This window comes from Poecilia mexicana, unplaced genomic scaffold (assembly GCF_051168715.1).
Source record: "Poecilia mexicana isolate PSO_F unplaced genomic scaffold, ASM5116871v1 scaffold_16, whole genome shotgun sequence".
Classification (NCBI taxonomy): domain Eukaryota; kingdom Metazoa; phylum Chordata; class Actinopteri; order Cyprinodontiformes; family Poeciliidae; genus Poecilia; species Poecilia mexicana.
In genome coordinates, this window is record NW_028263385.1 from 2455737 (window position 1) to 2477596 (window position 21860).

The window sequence follows — 21860 nt, forward strand, 5'->3', positions numbered from 1 at the left end:
CCACTGCTGCAGGACTTCCTGGTCTCTGTCCAACCAGAGAGCAGAGACACACCCACTCTCCATAAAGTGAAGACTCTCCACATATTTAACTTTATGAACATCTTATGATAAACATGCCATAGAGAGTTAAAAACATCTGGAATATCTGGTTCTATTGTATCAGTTGAAGGAAATTTTGTTTCTGTTTTCAGGAATTTAAAGTAATTAAACTGAGCAGCAAATGAAGGAGAAACAGGAAATTTATCTGAGATACAAGAAGATAGTTGGATGTTTTCCCTTCCTTCTCTCCTCATCCCTCCATCCCTCCATCCCTCCTCAGCTGTAAATCCAGATCTTCTCCTTCGGCTGCAGCGGTTCCCTGAATCTCCTCAGATTCCTCTGATTTTTTCCTGATTTTCTGCAGAAGAAGAAACTCCGGCTCCATTCTGCCGCTTCGTCTCTAAGTTGTGTGTAAATCTGAGGCGGAGTTTGGATCCGGACCAGAACTTCCTCCTCCTTTCTCTAAGTGGTTTTCAGAGAAGCGTGTTTAAAGTTCCTGAAAGCATCGCCGTTATCTGCTGCATTTCATCACATCCTGGAGCGCTGCCTCCTCCTCCTCCTCCTCTTCGTCGCCTCTGACCTCAGAGTGAGGAGAGGAAGCTGCGGTTGTTCTGATCGTCACTCTGAGTGCTGCTGCTCTGCGCTCCAGACCCGACCCGACCCAGAGGCTCCGGCGCTCTGCAGCATGGCCTCTTCGCTCGCCCTCCTCTTCCTCGGCCTGCTGGGCTCCACGTGCGCTCTTCCTCCTCCTCGGATCTCCTTCCTGCTCAGTAAGTCGTCAGCTGAATGATTATTGATCGGCTCTGATCGGCAGGTTGCAGTTTTCAAACGAGAGGATGAAGAAATGTCAGCGTTCATCTTCCTCTCTGACGTTTTCCTGCCTCGGAGCCGATTCTGATTCTGTTGCTGTGGTTCCGCCGTTTGGGTCAGAGAACATCTGATCAGAAAAATGACAGAAGTTTGTTTCCATGATTGGTCCAGAGTGAATAATGGAGCTGCTACGCCCAGTTTCATGGTCCAGCTGTGCTGTCATCTCCCAGGGGAGCGAAGGCGTTCTCATGATGCTGAAGCCAAACATCCAAACATTTTCAGCCTCATGATTTTAGTTTCATTTGAATTTTAAGTCAGATTTTTAATCAATTTAAGTTTATTTAATCAGCATAAACAGGTTATTCAGTCCAGAACAATCCAGTCAGCAGCGGTTCTGGTTTCCTTCTCCTGACCAAGCATGTGGCGACAGTGGACAGGAATCACTTCCTCTCCACTGAGAGGAAAACATCCAGCAGAACCAGAACCGGCTCCGTCTGACTGGCGCTGATGAGACAGGAAGTACAGAGAATGAGAACCGCGTCGCTGTCGGTTTGTTTTCACGCTTTAAATGAGGTATCTGATCTGGAATGTCGGCTCTTCATTCGACCAGAGCGACGCATGGAGACGCTTCCAGGGTCCGATACTGGAAAAGGTTTGAAATCAATCCAGAACCGAGTCGTCAAAATGACCAACATGGCCGCCGCGCTCAGCAGGTCTGCCTTCATGAAAACAACTTATAACCTGAATGTGATTTATCAAACTGAGCTCAGATCTGCATGCAAAAACATCTGAGTCGCTACGGCAACCAAAACGTGACCACAGTCAGTCAAAATATTTGGAACATATATGCTTAAAATTTAAATATTATTAGAGTGAGCTCCTGATTCCTGATGCTCTGCCGGCGTCAGAGTTTCAGAACCAAACGGGTTCAGACACGGCAGCTACTGAGGCTTTTAAAACAAAAAACTTTACATGCAGCAGAAAAACACATTTCTGTAATCAAAGTTACTGTGGTGATGTATTTACTGACTAAATTAAAAATAAGTAAGTTTGTCAGACAAGCATCTTATAAAAATATTAAAGAACAAAAGCATGCAGGCTTTGCAAACCTGTTGCATAATGAAAGGAAATGGTTGATTATTAGATTAAATCCTTATCAATATAATTCCACCATCTAAACGTGAACCACTTGAATTTATGTTAACCGATCAAGCAGAATAATTATTTATGGTGTAACATTACTGATGACTGAGGTGACACTAACTCTGACCTGGTGTTCCTCAGGGACTTGTAGTGGAGACACTTTGTCTTTTTAAGGATTTGAGGCTTCAAATGGGTCCAGAACTTTCCTAAAGGATCCTGCGATGCCTCCAGGCCAGAGACGGGTCACGGTTCCTCCACCAACTTCAGACTTTAATCAATATTTGTTTTTGCTGTTTTCTAATCATGTTACTGTATCGCTCAGAGGCGTTTTGTTTCCTGTGAGATAAAATCTGCTCTGCAGATTATTTAAAGGCGCTCAGACGAAGCGGCGCGTCTCTGCTGCTGTGAACCACATCCCGTCTGAGCAGAACCCCAGAAACAGGAAGCTGCCACTAAACTGGTCAGCTGACAGAGGAACCAACGTTTCTTCACCTGGCCTGTTTTTAGATCACCTTTAACTCACGTCTGTGACTCAGACCTCAGTGGAAAGACGGAGGTAGACCTGAGATCAGCAACGGTTCCTGTGGGTTCTCAGATCAGCCAAACACTTTGACCTCACTTTGTCACAACGCTCACTAAACGTTTCCACTAAAACCCTGAGACAAACTGAGCAGACGTCTGATGAGACAGACTCGTTTTTAGATTTGATCTGGTTTCCGGTCCATCTTTCTTTATTCATTTAATAAAGTTAGCAACATATAAAAGTTCTTTATGTATAAAACAGCCTGATTGTTAAAGTCATTTTGTATAAATCTGAAAACAGAAACTCCTCACGTCCTCCACCTGTGATGCGGTGCAGAAAATGTTTATTCTGTACCCAGAATGCATTGCTGCTTCAATGCACCCAGCAAACAGTTTAAAACCTCCTGATGTTCAACTGAATCAGCAGCAGTTAGTAAAACTGAACAGCTATGAACCAAAGAATCACTTCCTGAAGCAAAACACCTACAAGTGTAAAGACAAATTCGAACCTGTAGAGGGCGCTCTGCTGCATGGTAGTGCATGTTGTCATTGACATGGTGGCTATCAATATGGTTGAACTTGGTGCTGTAGGATTAGCTTACCCTAAACACCATGGTGGTGTAGCACGCTAGCGGACCGAATATTTACTTAGCGCTTTAGAATTAGCACAGCTAGCTTTTTAATTAGCGGCGCCAACTGCTGGTTCTGAAGAACCGTTGGCTCATCAGTCCAACCGGTCGTGTTGTTTCTTCTCAGACTCACCAGAAAGACCTTTGGTTCACTTCAGCCTCACTGACGTCAGCAACACCACCACACTGTTGCTTAGCAACGACAGCTCCACCCTTTACGTTGGAGCTAGAAATGCCATCCTCTTATTGAACGTCAGCCGGAGTGATGTCATCAGCCTGAGGAGTAAGGTGAGCTCCCAGATCATCCAGGTGAAGCCGTCTGAGTCTTCCTGCTTTGACACTCAGGTGTTTGTTGTGTTCAGGTGACGTGGAGTCCGTCCCAGAACGACACAAGAGACTGTGTGAAGAAAGGGCAGGACCCGGAGGTAATGGGGGATCCGATGAGTCCGATTCCTCCCAGAACCCAGCCCGATGGAGGAGAAAACGCTTACCGCTGCTGCGTTTCAAACCCTGAAATGATCTTTTCTAATATTCCCATCATACAATGTTTTAACTGCAACATCAAAAACAGCAAAATGCAAGAATGGATCAGAGGAGCTGGTCGGTTGGGTCGGTTCTCCAGAATGTGGGCAGGACTGAGGGGTGGAAAGGGTTTTATTTGAGAGTTAAAGGAAGCGCTCTGAGTTTTACTAAACCACGATTAATTGATCAGACCTGCAGCTGAGCATCGTCTGCATAGTAGATGAGAAATGGGCCAAACACACAATCCTGTGGAACTCCATAACTGCAGCTGCAGTTCAGTGTACAAGTAGTTTTAAGGTATTTTTCACAGATAGAAATTCTACATGTCTTTATAAAGAGAGGTTCACATGACAGATGGGACTTTCTCTGTGCGAGAAAGCCTCTGGGTGTCCTCAACCGATGGTCTGTGGTTGTTCAGGGTGAAAAATACACCAACCACTGGTTTAGCACTTCACTTAACCAAAGATGATTCAAAACCTACAAGAGGAGTTTCAGGGCCCATTTGACCGTTTCAAATGTTTTGGTCTCCTCTTTTGCCCCAAAATGAAAACCTTCAACACTTGATTACCTCCAGCCTCTAAGCTTCAGAAAGTCGCTGTGAATTTTCAGTTGCTCAACATGAAAACCAGACGAGCCAGAACAGCCTTCCCTCACGTCTTCATCGACTCAGATCAAACCATTTAGAAAAGAGTTTTGCTTCATGTCTGAGCAGTAGGAAACCATCTAAGAGTTTGGCTGATCAGCCAAACACTTTCCTTCAGTTGTTCAAAGTAACATCTGCTCCAAGTTCATCTGGGTTGTTTCCTTTCTGCCTGCAGGGCGACTGTCAAAACTTTGTCCATGTTGTTCAGCGAGTGAACTCCACCCACCTGTATGTCTGCGGCAGCAACGCCTACAACCCTCAGCAAGCCTTCATCGTGAGTCTTCATCCTCTTTTGAAAGGCAGGGATGGAAACAGCTCTTAGTGACTCCACAGTCACAGCTTCTGTTTGTCTCCTGCAGGACATGGAGCTGTCGGTGGTCCAGCAGGACAAAGCTAGAGGGCGCTGTCCGTTCAGTCCTTTTGAACGGAGCGCTGCAGTCATCATTGGTTAGTTTGGGTTTTACATTAACGTAGAGATCTACAGACAGGGCAGGTTACAGATATGTTTATGGATATTAGCAGCACAACATGTTGATTGCAGTTTCTATTTAAGTCTATAAAAACTTGAGAAGAATCAGGAAGAAGCTTTGCCACACATGGACTGGACCAAGACACTCCTCTGTTGGACTCCTGGAAACTCTGGGCTCACTGGAACATGTCCATCCTTACAGTCTGCCTGATCCCAGAAAACCACCTGCTGCCTGAACAAGCGCTGTGGCACCCTCCTCCTCAGGAGCAGACGGTTCTGGAGCTTACTGGTCCCTCTTGAAGCATCTTGTTGGGAGCTGAACTGCTCTTCTTCAAGTTCTTGATGAGCTTGATAACTTTCCTTTCAGCTGCTGCTATGGAAGGCTGTAGCTTCTCTTTGTAGGAAACCACTGAAGATTAGACTGATTAAACTCATAATCATCATCCTCTGCTTATCCAGGACCGGGTCTCTGTGGCAGCAGTCTCCTTTCCCAGCCACCTCCTCCGGCTTCTCAGGAAGAAGCCCAAGACGTTCCTACACCAGCAGAGACGTATCGTCCTTCCAGTGTCCTGGCTCATCACCTTGGTTTCCTCCTGGAGGGACATGCCTGAAACATCTCCCTCACCAGGCATCCAGAAAAGATGCCAGTCACCTCATCTGACTCCTCTCGATGTGAAGGAGCAGCAGCTCTGCTCTAGAATGACTGAACTCCTCACCCTTTCTCTAAAGAAGAGCCCAGCCTGAAAAGGAAACTTATTTTGGCTACTTGTATCCAGGATTTCATTTTTTTAAATCATGACCCAAATTTTATGACTGAGAAATTTGTGAACAAGATCCCAAATACCATATTTTCCAGACTATAAGGCGCACCGGATTATAAGGCGCATGCTAAAACATACGGTCAACAACAAAAAAAAGGTAATGGAAACAAAGCAGACAGACAGAAATGTAAGCAAATTATTCATCTTCAAATACTCTCCATATCTCAGGAAGTGAGACATTACAGTTAAGTAAAACTGTATGTTTGAAGGCTTGGCTTTAATCAGTCAAACCCATTTGCTTAGGAATAAATTAAATACTTTAGTGAACCAAAAATATTTACAGCTGTTACCTGGTTTAATATGTGCGTTTCACCTCCACTCATAGTGGAAAACTAGCGGGAGTTTTTAAAATGATTTGCCGGGAGACATGGGTTCTCTCTCGGTGTGCCGAACATGGATCTCCCGGCCAGCTGACAGCTGCTGTTAATGCAGATCTCCGAAAACGTCGGAGCAATATTGTAATTAAGTAATTTATTGATGAACCGAGCAGATATTTGAGATCTATACATCTACATTCTCCCTAAAAACATTGTAAAAAATAATTTTGTGTAATTTTAAGTGTAACAGCAAAAATAATTTTGCCGCCATTGCTGCTTTTCTGAACGCCCGTTTTAAAGGATGCAGACCCTAAATTTGGACACAGCTGTTTTTGTTGGACTCCCTCTAGTGGTCTGGAGCACTTTTTGTTTGCATCTTTTGTTTGGTGCATTTCATTTGTTTGCGTCTCTTTTTTGTGTGCATGTTTTCTCTGTTGCTGTGCATTTGCACCTGTCGGCCACCGTAGGCTTTAGTGAAGCTCTGACAACAGTCGAGGCCGATGCATTAGCCCAGACATCTGCCATCCATTGGAGGCGTAACTCGCCCGGCGCCGCCTCCCGTCTCAGTAAACGTGTTCAGTCTGTCGTCCATCGCTCCCACGCCGCTCCCAACTTCTGTTTGAACGGCCTGTTTACACCGATGTCCAGCGGTGGGAGTTCTTCTGTTAATCCTCCCGAAATGACGGCAAACTCCGAATCAGTTTGCTTCGGTTCCTTTTCCCAGTAGCAGTGAGACGGGCGCGCATGGAGTCGCAGATGAACAGGGACGGTGATGCGTGGAAAAACCGATCTGGTTTTTACCGAAGCTATGCTGCAGAACTCGGACAACAATCCCTGATTGGTTTATCGCTGCCGGCGTACTACTTTACGTATTACTTAACGTCCTCTGATTGGTTTATCGCTGCCAGCGTACTACTTTACGTATTACGTAACGTCCTCTGATTGGTTTATCGCTGCCAGCATGCTACTTTACGTATTACGTAATGTCCTCTGATTGGTTTATCGCTGCTGTCGTACGTACTGTACACTTTATGTCTGTGTCAGTGACAGATTTTGGAACTCAGTGCACACTTAAGGCGCACCGGATTATAAGGCGCACTGCTGATTTTTGAGAAAATTTAAGGGTTTGGGGCTTTTAGGTGCGCCGTATAGTTCTGAAAATACGGTACTTGAACTCCTCCACTTGTAGGAGGAACTTCCCTCCAAGCTAGAGAAGACATTCAGCCTTTCCGGTGAAGAACCATCGTCTCTGACTTTGTGGAGCTGATCTGTCTCTCAGCCACCTCACGGTTCACTGTGAACTGTCCCAGCGCATGCTCTAGATCTTGGTCAGAGGAAGCCAAAGGACGCATGGCTTCTGCAAAAAGCAATAGATGAAATCCACTGATCCCCCGGCGGGACCCTCCAGCTCTTGGCAGTGCCTAGAAATCCTATCTATAAGTTATGAAAAGGACTGGTGACAAAGGGCGGACCCGCCGAAGCACCTGGAACCATGTTAGTGCCAGCGATGCGAACGAAGCTCACAGTACACAGGACGGATAGCCTCTAGTAAAGGGCCCCGGAGTCCGTACCCATAGGGCCCTTCCTACAGGTGCCCATGAGGCACACAGTCACTGAATTGGTTGGGGAAACTACCGCCAACCAATTCAGCGACCCTGCAAAACCCTGCAAACAGTGTATCTCTGCTCCATGTCTCCTCATAAACCAAACCCTCCCTCCAGTTTGAACCTGGCCTTACTGAGCAGACCATGTGTTACTGTTCAGTGTTTCTCTTATCATGCAGACCAGGAACTCTTTGCTGCCACAACCACCGACTTCCAGGGAAAAAAACCACAAATTTCTCGATTCCTCAGCAAAGATGGCCGCCCAGACATCAGCCTAGACTCCATCAGTTTACTTCAGGGTGAGTGGATAAAATCTCTGAAGTGTACCTGTAGAGGACTCCGTTACTGTCCTGAATCCTGACAGAAATAAGCTCACAGAAAGAGTCAAAAGACTGATTCAGAAATCTGTCCTCTCAGGCCCCTTTTAGCAGATTTCACTCAATCATCTTACTCTCTTAGAACAGATGTGTTAAAAACAACGCATGATGTGTATTGTAAATTGTATAGTGTATTGTATAGTGTATTGTAAATTACAATAATTTCTATAGAAATTATTGTAATTTAGTGTAAACATTAGAAACTGTAATCTTTAATCATTTAGAAATCTGTGCCACATGACCTAATTTCAGAAAAACCACACAGAAGTGGGTTTAATGTGAGATCACAGTTCCTCATTTCACCCTGAGTGATTCAGTTCCCCTTTGTGTCATAAGCGTCTCTGAGAAACGTTGCTCTCATTTTGAAACATCCTGTCCTTGTTTAGAGATTGGTCAACGGGAGAGATTTGAGAAAACCCTATTCTTTGCTAAAGTTTCACATCTGTTTGATGATCAGTCCATCTGCTCCCTGATCTCTTTTCTCTTTTCCTTGCATTCATACCACCCGAGTTTCATCTTCAGTCAACACTTCCTGCATTTTCAGAGCCAAGATTTGTGAGCGTGTCGTTGGACCCGGCAGGACAGAAACTCTACTTCTTCTTTTCTGAAATCGAGAAGGAGTTCAGCTTCGTCGAGAAGTTCAGCTTCGTCGACAAGCTTCAGATTCCCAGAGTGGCTCAAGTCTGCAAGGTTCTGGAGACGCAGAGCAGCGATGTGTGACCCGATGGCGGATCGGAGATAATAACGCTCTGCCGCTTTCACAGGACGACGTTGGAGGACAGAGGATTTTGCAGAAGAAGTGGACATCCTTTGCCAAGTCTGCCCTGCTCTGCCAGCCTCCACAACAGTTTCCCTTCAACATCCTGGAGGACATGTTCGCCCTACAGCCACCAGAGGGCGCCGACGCCTCAGAAACACTGTTTTATGGCGTCTTCACCTCCCAGTGGTGAGGCTCCGTCTCATTCCTGATGGCGGTGCTTTTATTGACCCGGATAACATGAGAACATCCGTTTCAGGTCCCGGCGGCCTGAGTCTGCAGTTTGCACCTTTAAGCTGAAGGGCATCCGAGACGTGTTTGCTGGAACCTTTAAGACCCTGGAGAAGGAAACGTATCAACTGAAACGCACAGCGGGACGAAAATACCTGGGACAGGTGAGAACATCCAGAGTACCAAGTTACCACACCTAGCATAGCATCTGTTCAGTAGATAAAGGTAAATCGGGGCTTCCTTTCCATTCATTCTGTCTGAGTTCAATCTGTAAGTCGATAAAACCATAAACTAACGTAGAGCTGCGTAAAATGGTGTTAGTGATTTCTGCTTCAGTCTTTAGGTGTGGAAATGATTCTGATCTATTATTCCAGTCTGAATGACAAATGGAGACATTAAAGTGTCTTTCTCTCAAAGAGCGCCACCTCTCAGACACTGCAATTTACTTCCAGGAGTCTTTAGCTGTCTCTCAGTCTTTGTAATTATTTAGCAAGAATGTCGACATTTCCGGGTAAAACAGGACAAACGTCGGACCAATCCCAACCCGCCTCCCGGGGCTCTGGACCGGAAGGAGCGGCGCCCTTTAACGGTCTTCCTGCAGTCCTTGCTCTTCATTTTGTGAACCTGGCTCACGGTGAATCTCATGTCCGACTTGATCTTCCTGGGAATTTGGGGAAGAAACGAACTGAGTCCAAATGTTTGCCTTAAATGAAGTAACTATCGTTCATTTCTGTAGGTTCTTTTGTTCTGGTGCTTTCCACTCTTGCTACGTTCAAGTACGGTTTCCATGGTGACGTTAAAGCGCCCGCGCTGTTTAAGATGGAGGCCAGCATTTTAAATTGATTCTGAATCGAAGTAACTGAAAATTGGGATTCTTATTAATCCTTTTTTTTTGGCACAGCCATAATATCGATCCTTCTCCCGACAGTGCGGCCTCTCAAACTCCTCCGACTCTGAGCTTTCGGAGGTGAGGATGAGCTACCTGACCAGCAACAACGTGCAACCAGTTGGACCGGTTCTGGTTTTTCCTGAGCAGAAATACAGTCGTGTGGTCGTAATGAAGACAACGGCGGCCAACAGCCAACAGTACGACGTCCTGTTTCTCCTCACCGGTGAGACGCTGAACTGAGATTAAGCTTCTAAAAGACTTTAAGTAGATGCAGTAGTGGACACATTTCCGCTAATCTGCTGATCTTTGGGCTAATCTTTCCTTTAGCACTTCAGTGTTTTTGCTAGCTTTGAAATTAGTTAGCACACTTAGCTTCCCCCTAAGCTAAATTTTCCAGAGTTGTCTTTGTAAACTTTCACTTCAATAAAGTTCAACGTTTGTGTTGAAGTTTCGTTGCAGTTAGACGTTTGTATTCATGCTCTTATTTTGAAATTTCTCTACGCAGCAGTTCTGTTTCCTCTCGTTTCTTTGCTAAGAAACTTTACTGAGCAAATGGGAAGTACAAAACAAATGAACGAATGACTGAATGAACGAATGACTGAATGAACGAGCTGTACAGAAGAATGCAGCACTTGTATGAACAACCAGAGGTGTCAATTAGACAAATACATGCAATAATTTACATATTTTCAATGTTTTTATTGCTGCTCCTCATGTTTTCCACCTGCGTGGCGCAGCAGGAACTGATGTTTATTCTGTACCCAGAATGCATTGCTGTAGAACTACAGGCTGTAACGTTTTAGCTACATGGTGTGGCGCTTTAATATCATCAGAGCAAAGACTGTTTAGTGTTCAGGGTTAGTTCGGTTAGCGGTGCCATCAGATGTTTCTGAACTGAACCCTGAGCAGAATAATTTCTTCGCCATCCAGAGTCCGGGTTCCTCCACAAGGCGGTTCCTTCGGATCAGGGCCTTCGAGTCGTTGAGGAGATCCAAGTGTTCAGGGAACCTCAGCGGGTCAAAAGCATGATCCTGTCTTCCTCCAAGGTACACCTCACCCCACAACGCCTGCAGGTCCTGCATGATTCTGCTGGTTCACTGTGTGGTTCTGGTTCTGAAGGGACTCGTGTATGTGGGAACGTCTGAGGGGGTGACGGCGGTACCGGTGGCCCGGTGTCTGAGCTACCGGAGCTGCACGCAATGCATCCTGGCCAGGGATCCGCTGTGTGGCTGGAGTCCGACCCGCAGAACCTGCACGGGTCTGGATGGCGCCGATGACGACATGTGAGTGGATCTTAATCACCCAGAACATCAGAAATGATCAATAAACTGGACGTCTGCTGCTAGAGTAAAATCAGCCTAAATGGCCGAGTCGGGGAAAAACAGCCGAATGTTTCAGTTACTATAAATACCTGATAAGTTAATAAAATAGTAATAAATGAAGGAATAAGAACTGGTATTTATCAGAAACATGCAGAATAAGCAACTTTTCTCCAACATCCAAGTTTATAAAAGGAATCCACAGCATGTTGGCCTAAATATGAAGTCATTTTTGACCTAAAGCTGTTCTCACCGATTCATATTTACTTAAAAAATGTTACATTGTCACCTTTTTAAAATAACGGCCAAAGTCATTTATGAAGGAAAAAAAACATTTATTACCTCTTTCTTTCCAAAAGATGTTTTAGGCCAAAATATTATTTTTGTCACCAAACAACCAATATTTTAGAAAGGTGACGACATCTTGATTATATTTTTCAGCTACAGAGGTCGCTATTTTTTCACCTGAGCAATGCATGCTGGGCCGACAACCAGAGTCCATAAATAAAACCCTGGAAGGCGATGAGAGCGGCTCGCAAAGCGCCTGGACTGAGACAAACCTTTTCATGAGCTGCTAAGCTCACGATACCTGCTGGAACCAGCTAAAGAGATCAGCTTGTGATCTACACAAGCTGCTAGCAGCAGCTAACACAAAGAAAAACGCATGGAAGTCTTTTAGCATATTGGAGAAATGTTTTGATGCTGATGCTAACCGTAACCAGTTAGCAACCGAAGCTCTGAGCAGCTAACTCTCCTTTCAGGCTTTCAGCCAACGCTCACCTCTTTCCTCTGGTCATTTTCTGTTTGAATGCTCTCCCTTCAGATTGGAGCGACTGAGCGTTAATATTAGCACCTAGCGTATTTCATTCACCCAGGATGCATTGGGGCATAAACAAAATGGCAAGATCTGTGTGACAATATTTAATTTACATATTTTTGTTGTATTGTTTTTACATCTAAAATCATTTTAAAATATTTTTTATAAAAATGTTTTTATAGCTATTGCTGCAGCTAACAAAAATAATTAACCCTTAAATACTTTATTTAACAAACTCCTGAAGCTAGAAGCAGTCGGCCAGAACCACGACGTGAAGGAGGCAGTAAAACATGGCCGTGTTTGTTTTCTTAGAGTTCAAACCCTGGAGGTCGTCACGGGGAAAGAGTGTCGGTCGGCAGAGCAGATCCTGCAGCATGAAGGTAGCTTCCCCCTCATCCACATCACCAAACAGAATCTGCTGTGAGGGAAACCTTCACCGCTTTCCGTCTTTCTTTCCTGCAGAAGTTTTTGTCCAGCTGGGCGAAGTTGTGACGCTTCAGTGTATGAAGCCGTCTAACCTCGCTGCGCTGAACTGGACCTCCACCGTGGATCTATCGAGCCAGACCTTCATCCAGGCGGCGGACGGCAGCCTCCGCTTCCTGGCCTCCGCCGGGACCTTCGGGAGCTACCAGTGCCAGGCGGAGGAAGGCGAAGTCAGGGAGGTGGTGGCGAGCTACGTCGTCCGGTCAGCGTCCAGTCCTCGGCATCTGTCGAAGGTCAACCAGGATCCGGCGACCCCGGGCCCGGAGGAGAGGTCTGTTGGGACCGAGGAGCCGACTGTGATCCCGGCTTCAGACGCAACACAGAATGAAACCTTCATCACCACCGGTTCCGACCCAGAGGAGCGCGTGAGTCAGGCTAAAGGCGATGCGTTCTCCGTCCAGGAAATAGTCCCGACCTCCAGGAAGGACAGCCGGTCCATGAAGAACCCGGCTCAAGAGGTACCGACCCAGAGGAGCTACCACAGCGAGCTGGTGGCGGTGTCCCTGCTGCTGGCCGCCTGCGTTCTGATCCTGGTGCTCGGCGCCGTCTGCGTCTGGAGGCGGCAGCGCGCCGGCTCCGGGTCCAACCGGCTGCCGTCCGCAGACGACGGAACCAAAACAAACACGTCCTTGGAGATCCACTCACTGAGCGGCCCGGAGGACGCGGGTCCGAACCAGACCATCATCCTGTGACGGAGGCCTGGACGGGTCCGGACCAGACCATCATCCTGTGACAGAGGCCTGGACGGGTCCGGACCGAACCATCATGGAGTCCAGTGGCGGGTCCGGCTCCAGCGTCAGCTTCGTTCAGGCTGAAACTTTTGCTCTGATCCCAGCAGTTCTGACCCGTTTTCATTCACCTTTAGGTCCAGTAGATTCTGTTCCCAATGACTCGGTGTGAAGTCCAGAACCACAAATCCTTCAGCGTTCAGATTGTTTCAGTTTGAAGGTCCAGACATGTAGCGTCATTTCACAGCACAATCAAGTAGCAGTTACCTCTGTAACTGTTACCTACCGAAATATCAAGTATGACTTAAAAGAAATGAGACTTTCTGATTTAACTCCTTCAAATTGGGTCTCTGCCTCTTTAAGAAGCTCCGGCTCTTCCTGAAGCTCCGCCTCCAGGAAGTTGTCCCAACATGGCTCCTCTATTAACCGTTTAATGTTTTAACCAGTGCTGCTCTGAGCAGCAGCTCCTGGAATGAGCTCAGCAGCTGTTTGCTAATTGCTGTTGGCTAGTCTGGAGGAGCTGAGAGGGGGAGGAGCTGCGCCTCGGAGGCGGGGCTTGGTCCACCCACTGATCATCTGTTCTATAAGAACCTGACACAGGAAGCTGGTTTTTATTTTCAGTTTCTAAAGCAGGAAAAAAGTAAAAACAAAAAGTTTTCAGTGTTTTATTTCTAAACGCAGCACGTTTTCTAAAATAATAACTTTTCTTTCTGTCCTATTCCTGAAAAAATAAATTAATGTTCTGCATAAATATGATTCTGCTGCACAGCAGCAGTTTGACTTTAGTTTGTAATTTTTCATCTTATTTTGGTTATTGCTATAAAATGTAAAGTTTCTTTTGATATTTTAAGTCGTGAACATTTAGATTTATTTTTATGTTTTTCCTCAGACCTTCCATGTTTTCTCAGGGACGATTTGTCATGAATTATTTATTTTTTCCTGTTATTTCAGACTCAGATGTAATTTATGACTGTAAATATTCCAGTGTTGGTCAGACATGATCAGCTGGTTTTCTGCTCCATTGTGTTTTTGTTCTTTGACTGTGACTCTGTCGCCCTCTGGTGGCACAAAGTATGTTTGTAAATTCATCCATTACTGCTAGTCTCAGATTAATAAAAGCCAATATTTCTGATTGTTGTTTCCATTAATAATAAACTTGACGTCCATCTGATAATTTCTAATAACTCTTTATTTTATTTATCTTATTTTAACGGAGTTCTACGAATCGGAGAGAAAATTTGCTCTGTGTCTGGAGTCCTGTGGAAACTCGTTCTTCAGTTGCATAAAGGCTGATCGTGTTTTCATCACTAATGGAGGAGAATAATAATCATCTTCTGGGCTTCCTCAGAAACTTCTAATCTAAATGATGCTTTAGTTTGATAGCAGGAATGAACTGATGATGTTTTGATAAAGAGCCTCAAGACGCCGTTTGTTGTTTCGCTTTATGACTGAAGTGAATTGAGTTCAACTCTAACCCTCTGCTGGAGCTAACAGGTCAAATCTTCCAGATTATTTAGTTTATTTTTAAGGTTTTAGATCATCTGATCTGAGGCTGGTTTAGTTTAAGATGTAGAGAGAAGCTGCAAGAAAACTAAAATAAAGGAGGAAGCGTGAACAGGAAGTTACATCATCACTGATCAGTTTTCTGACAGAACGATCAGCATTAAGAGTAAACGCTCAGGATGGTTCCTGGAGCTTCATGTTCCTGCTGCCAGGTGAGAAGTTTGATCTTCATCAGGAAGAAAAAAAACCTGGAAGTAGGAAATTAAATCTGTTTAATTTCTGTAGTTTGAATAAAAGGAAAGTTTTTCTCTCTCATCTCTTTACTGATGCAGGATGAACTAAAACTAAATGTTAAAATCAAAACTTTTCTGCAGAAATGTATCATTTTGATCAGCAATGATAAACAGTTTAGATCAGGGGTGTCAAACTCCAGTCCTGAAGTTTTTAGATGTGCCACAGGTAAAAAACAGTGGAATGAAATGGCTTAATTACCTCCTCCTGGTGTAGATCGGTTCTCCTGAGCCTTGCTAATGACCTAATTATTCTATTCAGGTGGTGCTGCAGAGGCACATCTAAAAGTTGCAGGACACCGGCCCTCGAGGACTGGAGTTTGACACCTGTGGTTTAGATGTTTGTTTCTCAGTTTATGATATAAATCCAATTTCCTTTAGTTCTAGTTTAACTGTTTCCTTTTAATGGATCGTCAGAAAACAAGATGGTTTCATCAGTTTTCACTAAGAAAATCGACTGTCATCCTGCCCTGTTACTTCACTCCTCTGAAATCTTTCTCTCATGGAGGAAGAGAGATTCCTCTGAGGATCGTCAGAGTTCTCTGGTGTAAGAATCATCAGATCTGTCATAAAACGACTCCGTCTGTTTACGACAGCAACTCAACAGCCAGAGAGCCTCGGTTTCATTACCTGGGCAACATGGAGGCAAACTGCACTCTGCAGATCAGAGACATTAGGATGGAGGACGAGGGAACCTTTAGATTCAGGATGGAAGCGGATAATTCTGCTGGACATTTTACAAACCAGGCTGGAGTCCGAATCTCAGTGGCTGGTAAGATCAACACGTCACATTCAGACAGTAATCACAGATATTAATGGAAACTAATGAGAACGTTTCACTCAGATCTGATCAAGATGAAGTTAAAGAGCTCCAGCAACAGGTCAGAGGTCAGCAGAGGTCAAACTGTCTCCCTGCAGTGCACCACTTCTACCTGCACCTTCACTCACCTGGAGGTCACCTGGAGGAAAGATGGCCACGCCCTCCCAGGGAACGGCTCCGCCCTCCAGCTCGGCCCTCTGACCGCAAAGGATTCTGGGAACTACAGCTGTGCTCTGAGGGGGAACATGGAGACCCAATCAGAGCCGTTCAGCCTGCAGGTGGAGGAAAAGGAGGAAGAGGAGGAGGAAGGTTGGTTCTGGTTTCACCTGGAGACGCTTTCAGCAATCGGAGACAATCCTCTCTGCTTTTAAGACAATATTATGTGAGTAAAAAACTGAATTTGTGAAGCATCTCTTTTTCTCACCGGGTTCAGTGATGCCGCTTTTCTTCTATAGTTTTTTTATGGTGGTTTTCAGAAAAACTGAAAAATGCAAAAATGTTTTGTAACCTGGTTTTACTTTTGAGTTGCAGATCTGGTTCTTCAGAACCGCTGGACTTCAGAACCAGACTTCCAGCTGGAAGCCAGAGGTCCGGCCCAAAGCATGGAGCAGCTGGCGATGTGTTCAATGCCATTAGGATTTTATTACACATGAAACATGTAGGTTTCATGTAATTGAGTTTAATTGAGTTCAACTCTAACACTGCTGGAGTTGACAGGTCAAATCTGACAGATTATTTAGGTGCAGGAAACCAATCCGTCGTGGTGAACAGAGTGGATGGATGATGGATGGATGATAGATGGATGGATGGATGATGGATGGATGGATGATGGATGGATGATGGATGGATGGATGGATGATGGATGGATGATGGATGGATGGATGATGGATGGATGATGGATGGATGATGGATGGATGATGGATGGATGGATGATGGATGGATGATGGATGGATGATGGATGGATGGATGGATGATGGATGGATGATGGATGGATGGATGATGGATGGATGATGGATGGATGATGAATGGATGGATGATGGATGGATGATGGATGGATGGATGGATGATGGATGGATGATGGATGGATGATGGATGGATGGATGGATGATGGATGGATGATGGATGGATGATGGATGGATGATGGATGGATGGATGATGGATGGATGATGGATGGATGATGGATGGATGATGGATGGATGATGGATGGATGATGGATGGATGGATGATGGATGGATGATGGATGGATGATGGATGGATGATGGATGGATGATGGATGGATGTGAACACAGCTTCACTGCTAAATGAAACTGCAGAAAGATTCACCATTTTTTATTCTAGGTAATTTTATTTTTGAACAATGATAAAATGAAAATGATAAATAATGGAAGCTTTTGTTGGTGCAGAACCAACAGAACCAGATCTGGATCCAGATCTGGATCCAGATCCAGATCTGGATCCAGATCTGGTTCTGTTGGTTCATTTTAAATAGATTGCAGACGTGCTGATAGTAAAATAATAAAGGAACCAGTTTCTGTAATAACGTGCCTCTGCTGAGTTTATAATCCAAACCTCCATTTGAGAAACGGAGGGAGGAAAAATGTTAATGAACTGGATTTACTGTAACTCCTGGAAACAAATGAGACATTTAGCATGTCCAATGATATGTGCTTTTCCCTCGTTACTCCCTCAGCATGTTGTGATCATATGATAATCATTTTCATATGTCAGTCTGCTGCTTTCGGCTCCTCTCATAACGAGCTGTTTTATGGTCTCTGTCTCTTTAAATTCTACTATGCTGCTGCTGGCCATGACCCCCAACTCAATGTTTACACTCAGTTAGGAAAATGGCTGCAAACAGAAGCACAGTTATACACCATACATGTTTGAAAAGCAGAAGAGGAACCTCCTGCACAACCAACAAGAATGCAGAAAGTGGTTTCTGGATGGTTAGTCAACCACTAAATGTTTATCTTTTCCAGCAGCCATTGTAGAGCCAGAAAACCAGATGACCAAATGTGCTAGAGCTCAGCTTGGGTAATTGGATGGGCTTCGCTGTGGTTGCTAGGTAACGCTGCAGCGCTCATTAATTGGGAAGTTTTTAAAATGGTTAATGTATTGCCAAAACATGGCGGAGTGTTTCTTTAAGTGCTTTGATTGCTTTTAGAAGCTGTTAAGATCCAAATGTAAGGGTGCATTCACATCAGCCCTGTCCAGTCGCTTCAATCCAGCTCCAGTACAGGTGCTGGTCATAAAATTAGAATATTGTGATAAAGTTCATTATTTTCCATAATGTAATAATAAAAATTAAACTGTCATATATTTTAGATTCATTGCACACCAACTGAAATATTTCAGGTCTTTTATTGTTTTAATTTTGATGATTTTGGCAAACAGCTCATGAAAACAATTTAATTTTTATCATGACATTATGGAAAATAATGAACTTTATCACAATATTCTAATTTTATGACCAGCACCTGTATATTTGCCTAGTCAAAGTCTGGTTCGTTTAGTCAGGTGTGAATGCTAACTGACCTCTGACCTCTGGTCCTCCAAACCTCGGTCTGGGTTCAGATGAAGTGATCTCTGGTTTGGTTTGAATGTGAATGCCAAGCGGACTGGAGAGACCACTCCAAAAGCAGGAAGTGAACGACAGAGCAGGGCATTCTGGATAAATGCAACGAAAGCTAACATACTAGCCTAGCGTTAGCAGCAGAAATGTCTCCTGGTCTTTAGCCAAAAACTAAAGGGAAATCCTCCAACCGCTAAAATCCTCCATCTTGTTTCCACCTGGTGAAGAAGGAAGTTGCTCTCAGTGTCTGAGAGGTTTTTGTGTCGTTTCCTTCAGTGGTTCTTGGTGCAGCGCCCCCACAGGTCAGGAGGGGAACAGGTTGGTTTGACTCAGAGAACCTCAGCAGCTGGAGGAGGAGCAGATGTTCTGGTTCCAGTAGAACCGGGTCGACCGGACCATCAGGAGGGAAACATGCAAAATGTTTGAATTTGAATGAGTGAGAACCAAAAACATGAGGGAGAAGGTTGTTGATCGGGTTCTGGTGTTGTCCTGACCCGGTCAGGAAGAGTCGGTCCACACGGAACCAACATACTATCAAATATAAAACATATGTTTAAATTGTATTCAGTGACTGGACACCAACCAGGGGAAAGGATTTAATTTAACAGAGTTTATGGAAACAAATCACACACTGGACTGCAATCAGTTTTAGATGCTTTTATTGATTATTGGGAACAAAATGATCAGCAGAAACTCATGAATCAAACTGCAATATGGGAAATGTGTGTGAGGGTTTCCATGTTGATGATGTCATCAGTTGTAGGCGTCCTTGTTGGTCTGTGATTGGCTGGATGGTGCAGCCAATGGGAGCTCAGGGATCTGGACTGGCTCCGCCCCCAAGTCACCTGCAGAGAAGATCAGAAAGGTAAAAGCAGAAGAAGAAATGATCTGAACCCTGCAGACGTTCTAGCAGAACCGACCCGTCTTACTGGTCAGTCTGGTTCCCAGTTCCCTCCAGAAGGAGCAGGCGTTCTGCCTCAGGCCCTGCTGATGCTGGAGGGCGGGGCTTAGCTCCAGGTAGGTGGGCGGAGCCTCAGCGGTGACCGGCTGCCAGCGGGGCAGAACTGACTCCGCCCACACGTGGGACGGGTTTGGGTTCCTGAAACAGAACCAGGAAGAGTCAGCGTGCCTGTGAGTTGCTGGCCGACCCGACCCAGATGTGGTCCTGACCCGGTCCGTATGAAGCTGGAAGCGTAGGTCATCACAGCCAATGAGAGGCGCCGATCAGACGAGGTGAAACGCTGAGAGCTCATTGGCTGGAGGGGAATCCCAAACAGGAACTGAACGTCCAGAGGAACCAAAACATCGGCTCTGTGGAGACGGAGCAGGAAAAGGCCCGGTTACATGACCCGCACACAGAACAGCTGTTCTGACCCGGTCCTCTCTGCTCCCTACCTGTCCTGAGCGCTGGAGGCGGGCTGGTGGTACTGGAAGACGTTGGTGCCGCTGGCGGCCCAGTGGAGAGCCATCTGCACCGTGGGACAGATGATGAACAGATCTCTGCAGCCAGACACACAGACCGACGGTTATTAGTCCAACTGGCCGGTTCTGCTCTCAGAACCCGGATCAGCCCAGCTGAAGCTGCTTCCTCTGCAGGAACGGTTCTCACTTCTCACCAGAACCGGGTACCGCTAACTAAAAAGCTAGCTGGGCTAACAAAAGCAGTAAAGCCTTAGTTCTGCTAATGCTAAGGGGCTACGCCACATATTAATCAGAGGAAGCTAATGCTAAAGCGCTAATTTAAACCATGCTGATGTGTCACTGACACAAAATGAGAACGAGAGGAAACAGAACTGCTGCAAAAACTCTTCAAAATAAGAGCATGAGGATAAACAGCCAACAGCCTGAACATCTTAAACTTCAACACATGATGAACTTTATTCAACTCAAAGTTTGCTGAGCAGAAACATTAAGTGTGCTAAACATTTACAGAATTATCAAAATGCTAAGCTAAAAATTAGCTTAATCATTGGCGCATTAGTGGAATGGTCCCCACACTGACCTTTGACCTTTATTAACCTGACAGTGTGAAACCTTGTTGTTGGTATTTTCTTTGGTCTGATGGTCACCTGGTGGCGTTGTTGAGCGCTCTGGAGAACAGGTTGTAGCCAGCAGCTGACGGGTCGTGGTCCAGAGAGTAGAACCAGGCCGCCGCGTCCTTCAGCAGCGCGTTTCCCGAGGCTCCGCCCAGAGAACGACTCAGGGCCTCGTAGAACGCAGTCTTCCTGTCGCCTCGACCCTGCAGAGCCTCGAAGTCCTGAGGACACAGTCATGAGACCGCCGCTGAGTCATGAGACCGCCGCTGAGTCATGAGACCGCCGCTGAGTCATGAGACCGCCGCTGAGTCCATCTCTATAAAAACAGCAGTGACCTCTGACCTTTATCCTGCGTGCTCTGCTGATCAGGCTGTCGTGTTCTGATGTGCCCAGCATCAGGTCCACTCTGTGGAAGGACCCGGACTCCAACCTGCGGACCGGAGCCCAGGCCTGGAACGGACCGCTGACCGCCAGCAGCTGCACCACAAACATACGGGTCAGACATGGAGGAGCCGGAGCGGCAGAACCGCCCGGACCTCAGAACTCTGACCTTCGTCTGAGCCGCGTTCAGCTTGTGAACCGGAGTCGATCTGAGGCATGCCACCATAGGGCCGTCATCAGAGAGGTCAGAGGTCACGCAGCCAAGCTCTCGAGCCAAATCCACGGCTTGACGTCTGCCGGCCGAAGCAGTTTGGACCAAAGATGGAGAGAAAACAGAACCTCCCTGCAGGACGACAGTTAGAGAAGAACATCACACATGTTCAGCAGCCGTCTGGTTTCACTGCACATTAAAGACACAACAGAGATTTGGGTTATTTAGAAGTAGAAGAAAACAATGAATCACCATGTTATTCATTCAACTAATGTCACAGTTTCAAACTAAATATTTAATTTGGACATAAATATTTAGCTTTAGGTACAAACTAATAGTTAGATAAATCTTTAGCTTGCTAATTAAATATTTAGAAAAAAAGCTAAATGTTTAGTTTTGGAGAAAATACTGACCTCTATGAATATTTGTAATTGTTAAAACTTTCTAAATTTATAAATAATAAGGTGAAAATATTACTTCTAAAATGAACCAATCGTTCATGGAAGCGAAATAACCCAAATTATTTCTGTTAATTGTTAGCAGTAAGTGTGGCAGGCAGGAGGCTGCAGCTCTGAATTCACACACACGTGGTGTGATGCTGCTGCTGCAGCTGCTGATGCTGCTGCAGCTGCTGCTGCTGCACCTGCTGCTGCTGCTGCACCTGCTGCTGCTGCTGCTGCAGCTGCTGATGCTGCTGCAGCTGCTGCTGCTGCTGCTGCACCTGCTGCTGCTGCTGCACCTGCTGCTGCTGCTGCTGTTGCTGCTGCTGCTGCACCTGCTGCAGCTGCTGCTGCTGCTGCACCTGCTGCAGCTGCTGCTGCTGCAGCTGATGCTGCTGCACCTGATGATGCTGCAGCTGATGCTGATGCTGCTGCTGCACCTGCTGCAGCTGCTGCTGATGCTGCTGCAGCTGCTGCTGCTGCACCT

At 45.7% G+C, this 21860-nt stretch overlaps 3 protein-coding genes across 5 annotated transcripts in view; 2 read left to right on the forward strand and 1 right to left on the reverse strand.

Moving 5' to 3' along the window:
* Window positions 1–589: 589 nt before the first annotated feature.
* Window positions 590–14252, forward strand: LOC106905060 (semaphorin-4B-like). 2 transcript variants are annotated; one of them, XM_088014289.1, is made up of 15 exons: window positions 590–809; window positions 3271–3431; window positions 3506–3568; window positions 4484–4582; window positions 4668–4755; window positions 7699–7818; window positions 8441–8586; window positions 8661–8842; window positions 8913–9048; window positions 9813–9996; window positions 10704–10819; window positions 10893–11056; window positions 12222–12289; window positions 12372–13089; window positions 13131–14252. In XM_088014289.1, exons 1-14 carry the CDS (start codon window positions 725–727, stop codon window positions 13082–13084), a joined length of 2325 nt encoding a protein of 774 aa, XP_087870415.1. In that variant the 5' UTR covers window positions 590–724; the 3' UTR covers window positions 13085–13089; window positions 13131–14252. The 2 variants fall into 2 exon arrangements, with proteins under 2 accessions (XP_087870415.1, XP_014825155.2); XM_014969669.2 differs by having other exon boundaries at window positions 12372–14252.
* Window positions 14253–15174: 922 nt separating this feature from the next.
* Window positions 15175–16109, forward strand: LOC106905057 (basement membrane-specific heparan sulfate proteoglycan core protein-like). The gene is made up of 2 exons (XM_014969662.2): window positions 15175–15685; window positions 15758–16109. Exons 1-2 carry the CDS (start codon window positions 15319–15321, stop codon window positions 16102–16104), a joined length of 714 nt encoding a protein of 237 aa, XP_014825148.2. The 5' UTR covers window positions 15175–15318; the 3' UTR covers window positions 16105–16109.
* A 2838-nt stretch (window positions 16110–18947) lies between these two features.
* Window positions 18948–21860, reverse strand: part of tg (thyroglobulin) — a 30937-nt gene continuing 28024 nt past the window's right edge. The window contains exons 43-49 of one of the 2 annotated variants that reach the window (XM_088013795.1): window positions 20892–21065; window positions 20684–20818; window positions 20375–20562; window positions 19701–19805; window positions 19476–19616; window positions 19235–19404; window positions 18948–19150 (exon numbers count right to left, since the gene is read on the reverse strand). In XM_088013795.1, the coding sequence (XP_087869921.1) occupies window positions 19059–19150; window positions 19235–19404; window positions 19476–19616; window positions 19701–19805; window positions 20375–20562; window positions 20684–20818; window positions 20892–21065 (1005 nt within the window). In that variant the 3' untranslated portion in view covers window positions 18948–19058. Of the gene's footprint in view, window positions 19151–19225; window positions 19405–19475; window positions 19617–19700; window positions 19806–20374; window positions 20563–20683; window positions 20819–20891; window positions 21066–21860 lie in introns of both variants that reach the window. The other variant, XM_088013794.1, reaches the window with a different exon arrangement.

Coding starts and splice junctions, on each gene's coding strand:
- LOC106905060 (XM_014969669.2), top strand. CDS start 725: ATGGCCTCTTCGCTCGCCCTCCTCTTCCTCGGCCTGCTGGGCTCCACG. Junction 8,843..8,912: donor GGCGTCTTCACCTCCCAGTG/GTGAGGCTCCGT, acceptor CATCCGTTTCAG/GTCCCGGCGGCCTGAGTCTG. Junction 12,290..12,371: donor GCAGATCCTGCAGCATGAAG/GTAGCTTCCCCC, acceptor TCTTTCCTGCAG/AAGTTTTTGTCCAGCTGGGC.
- LOC106905057 (XM_014969662.2), top strand. CDS start 15,319: ATGGATCGTCAGAAAACAAGATGGTTTCATCAGTTTTCACTAAGAAAA. Junction 15,686..15,757: donor AGTCCGAATCTCAGTGGCTG/GTAAGATCAACA, acceptor CGTTTCACTCAG/ATCTGATCAAGATGAAGTTA.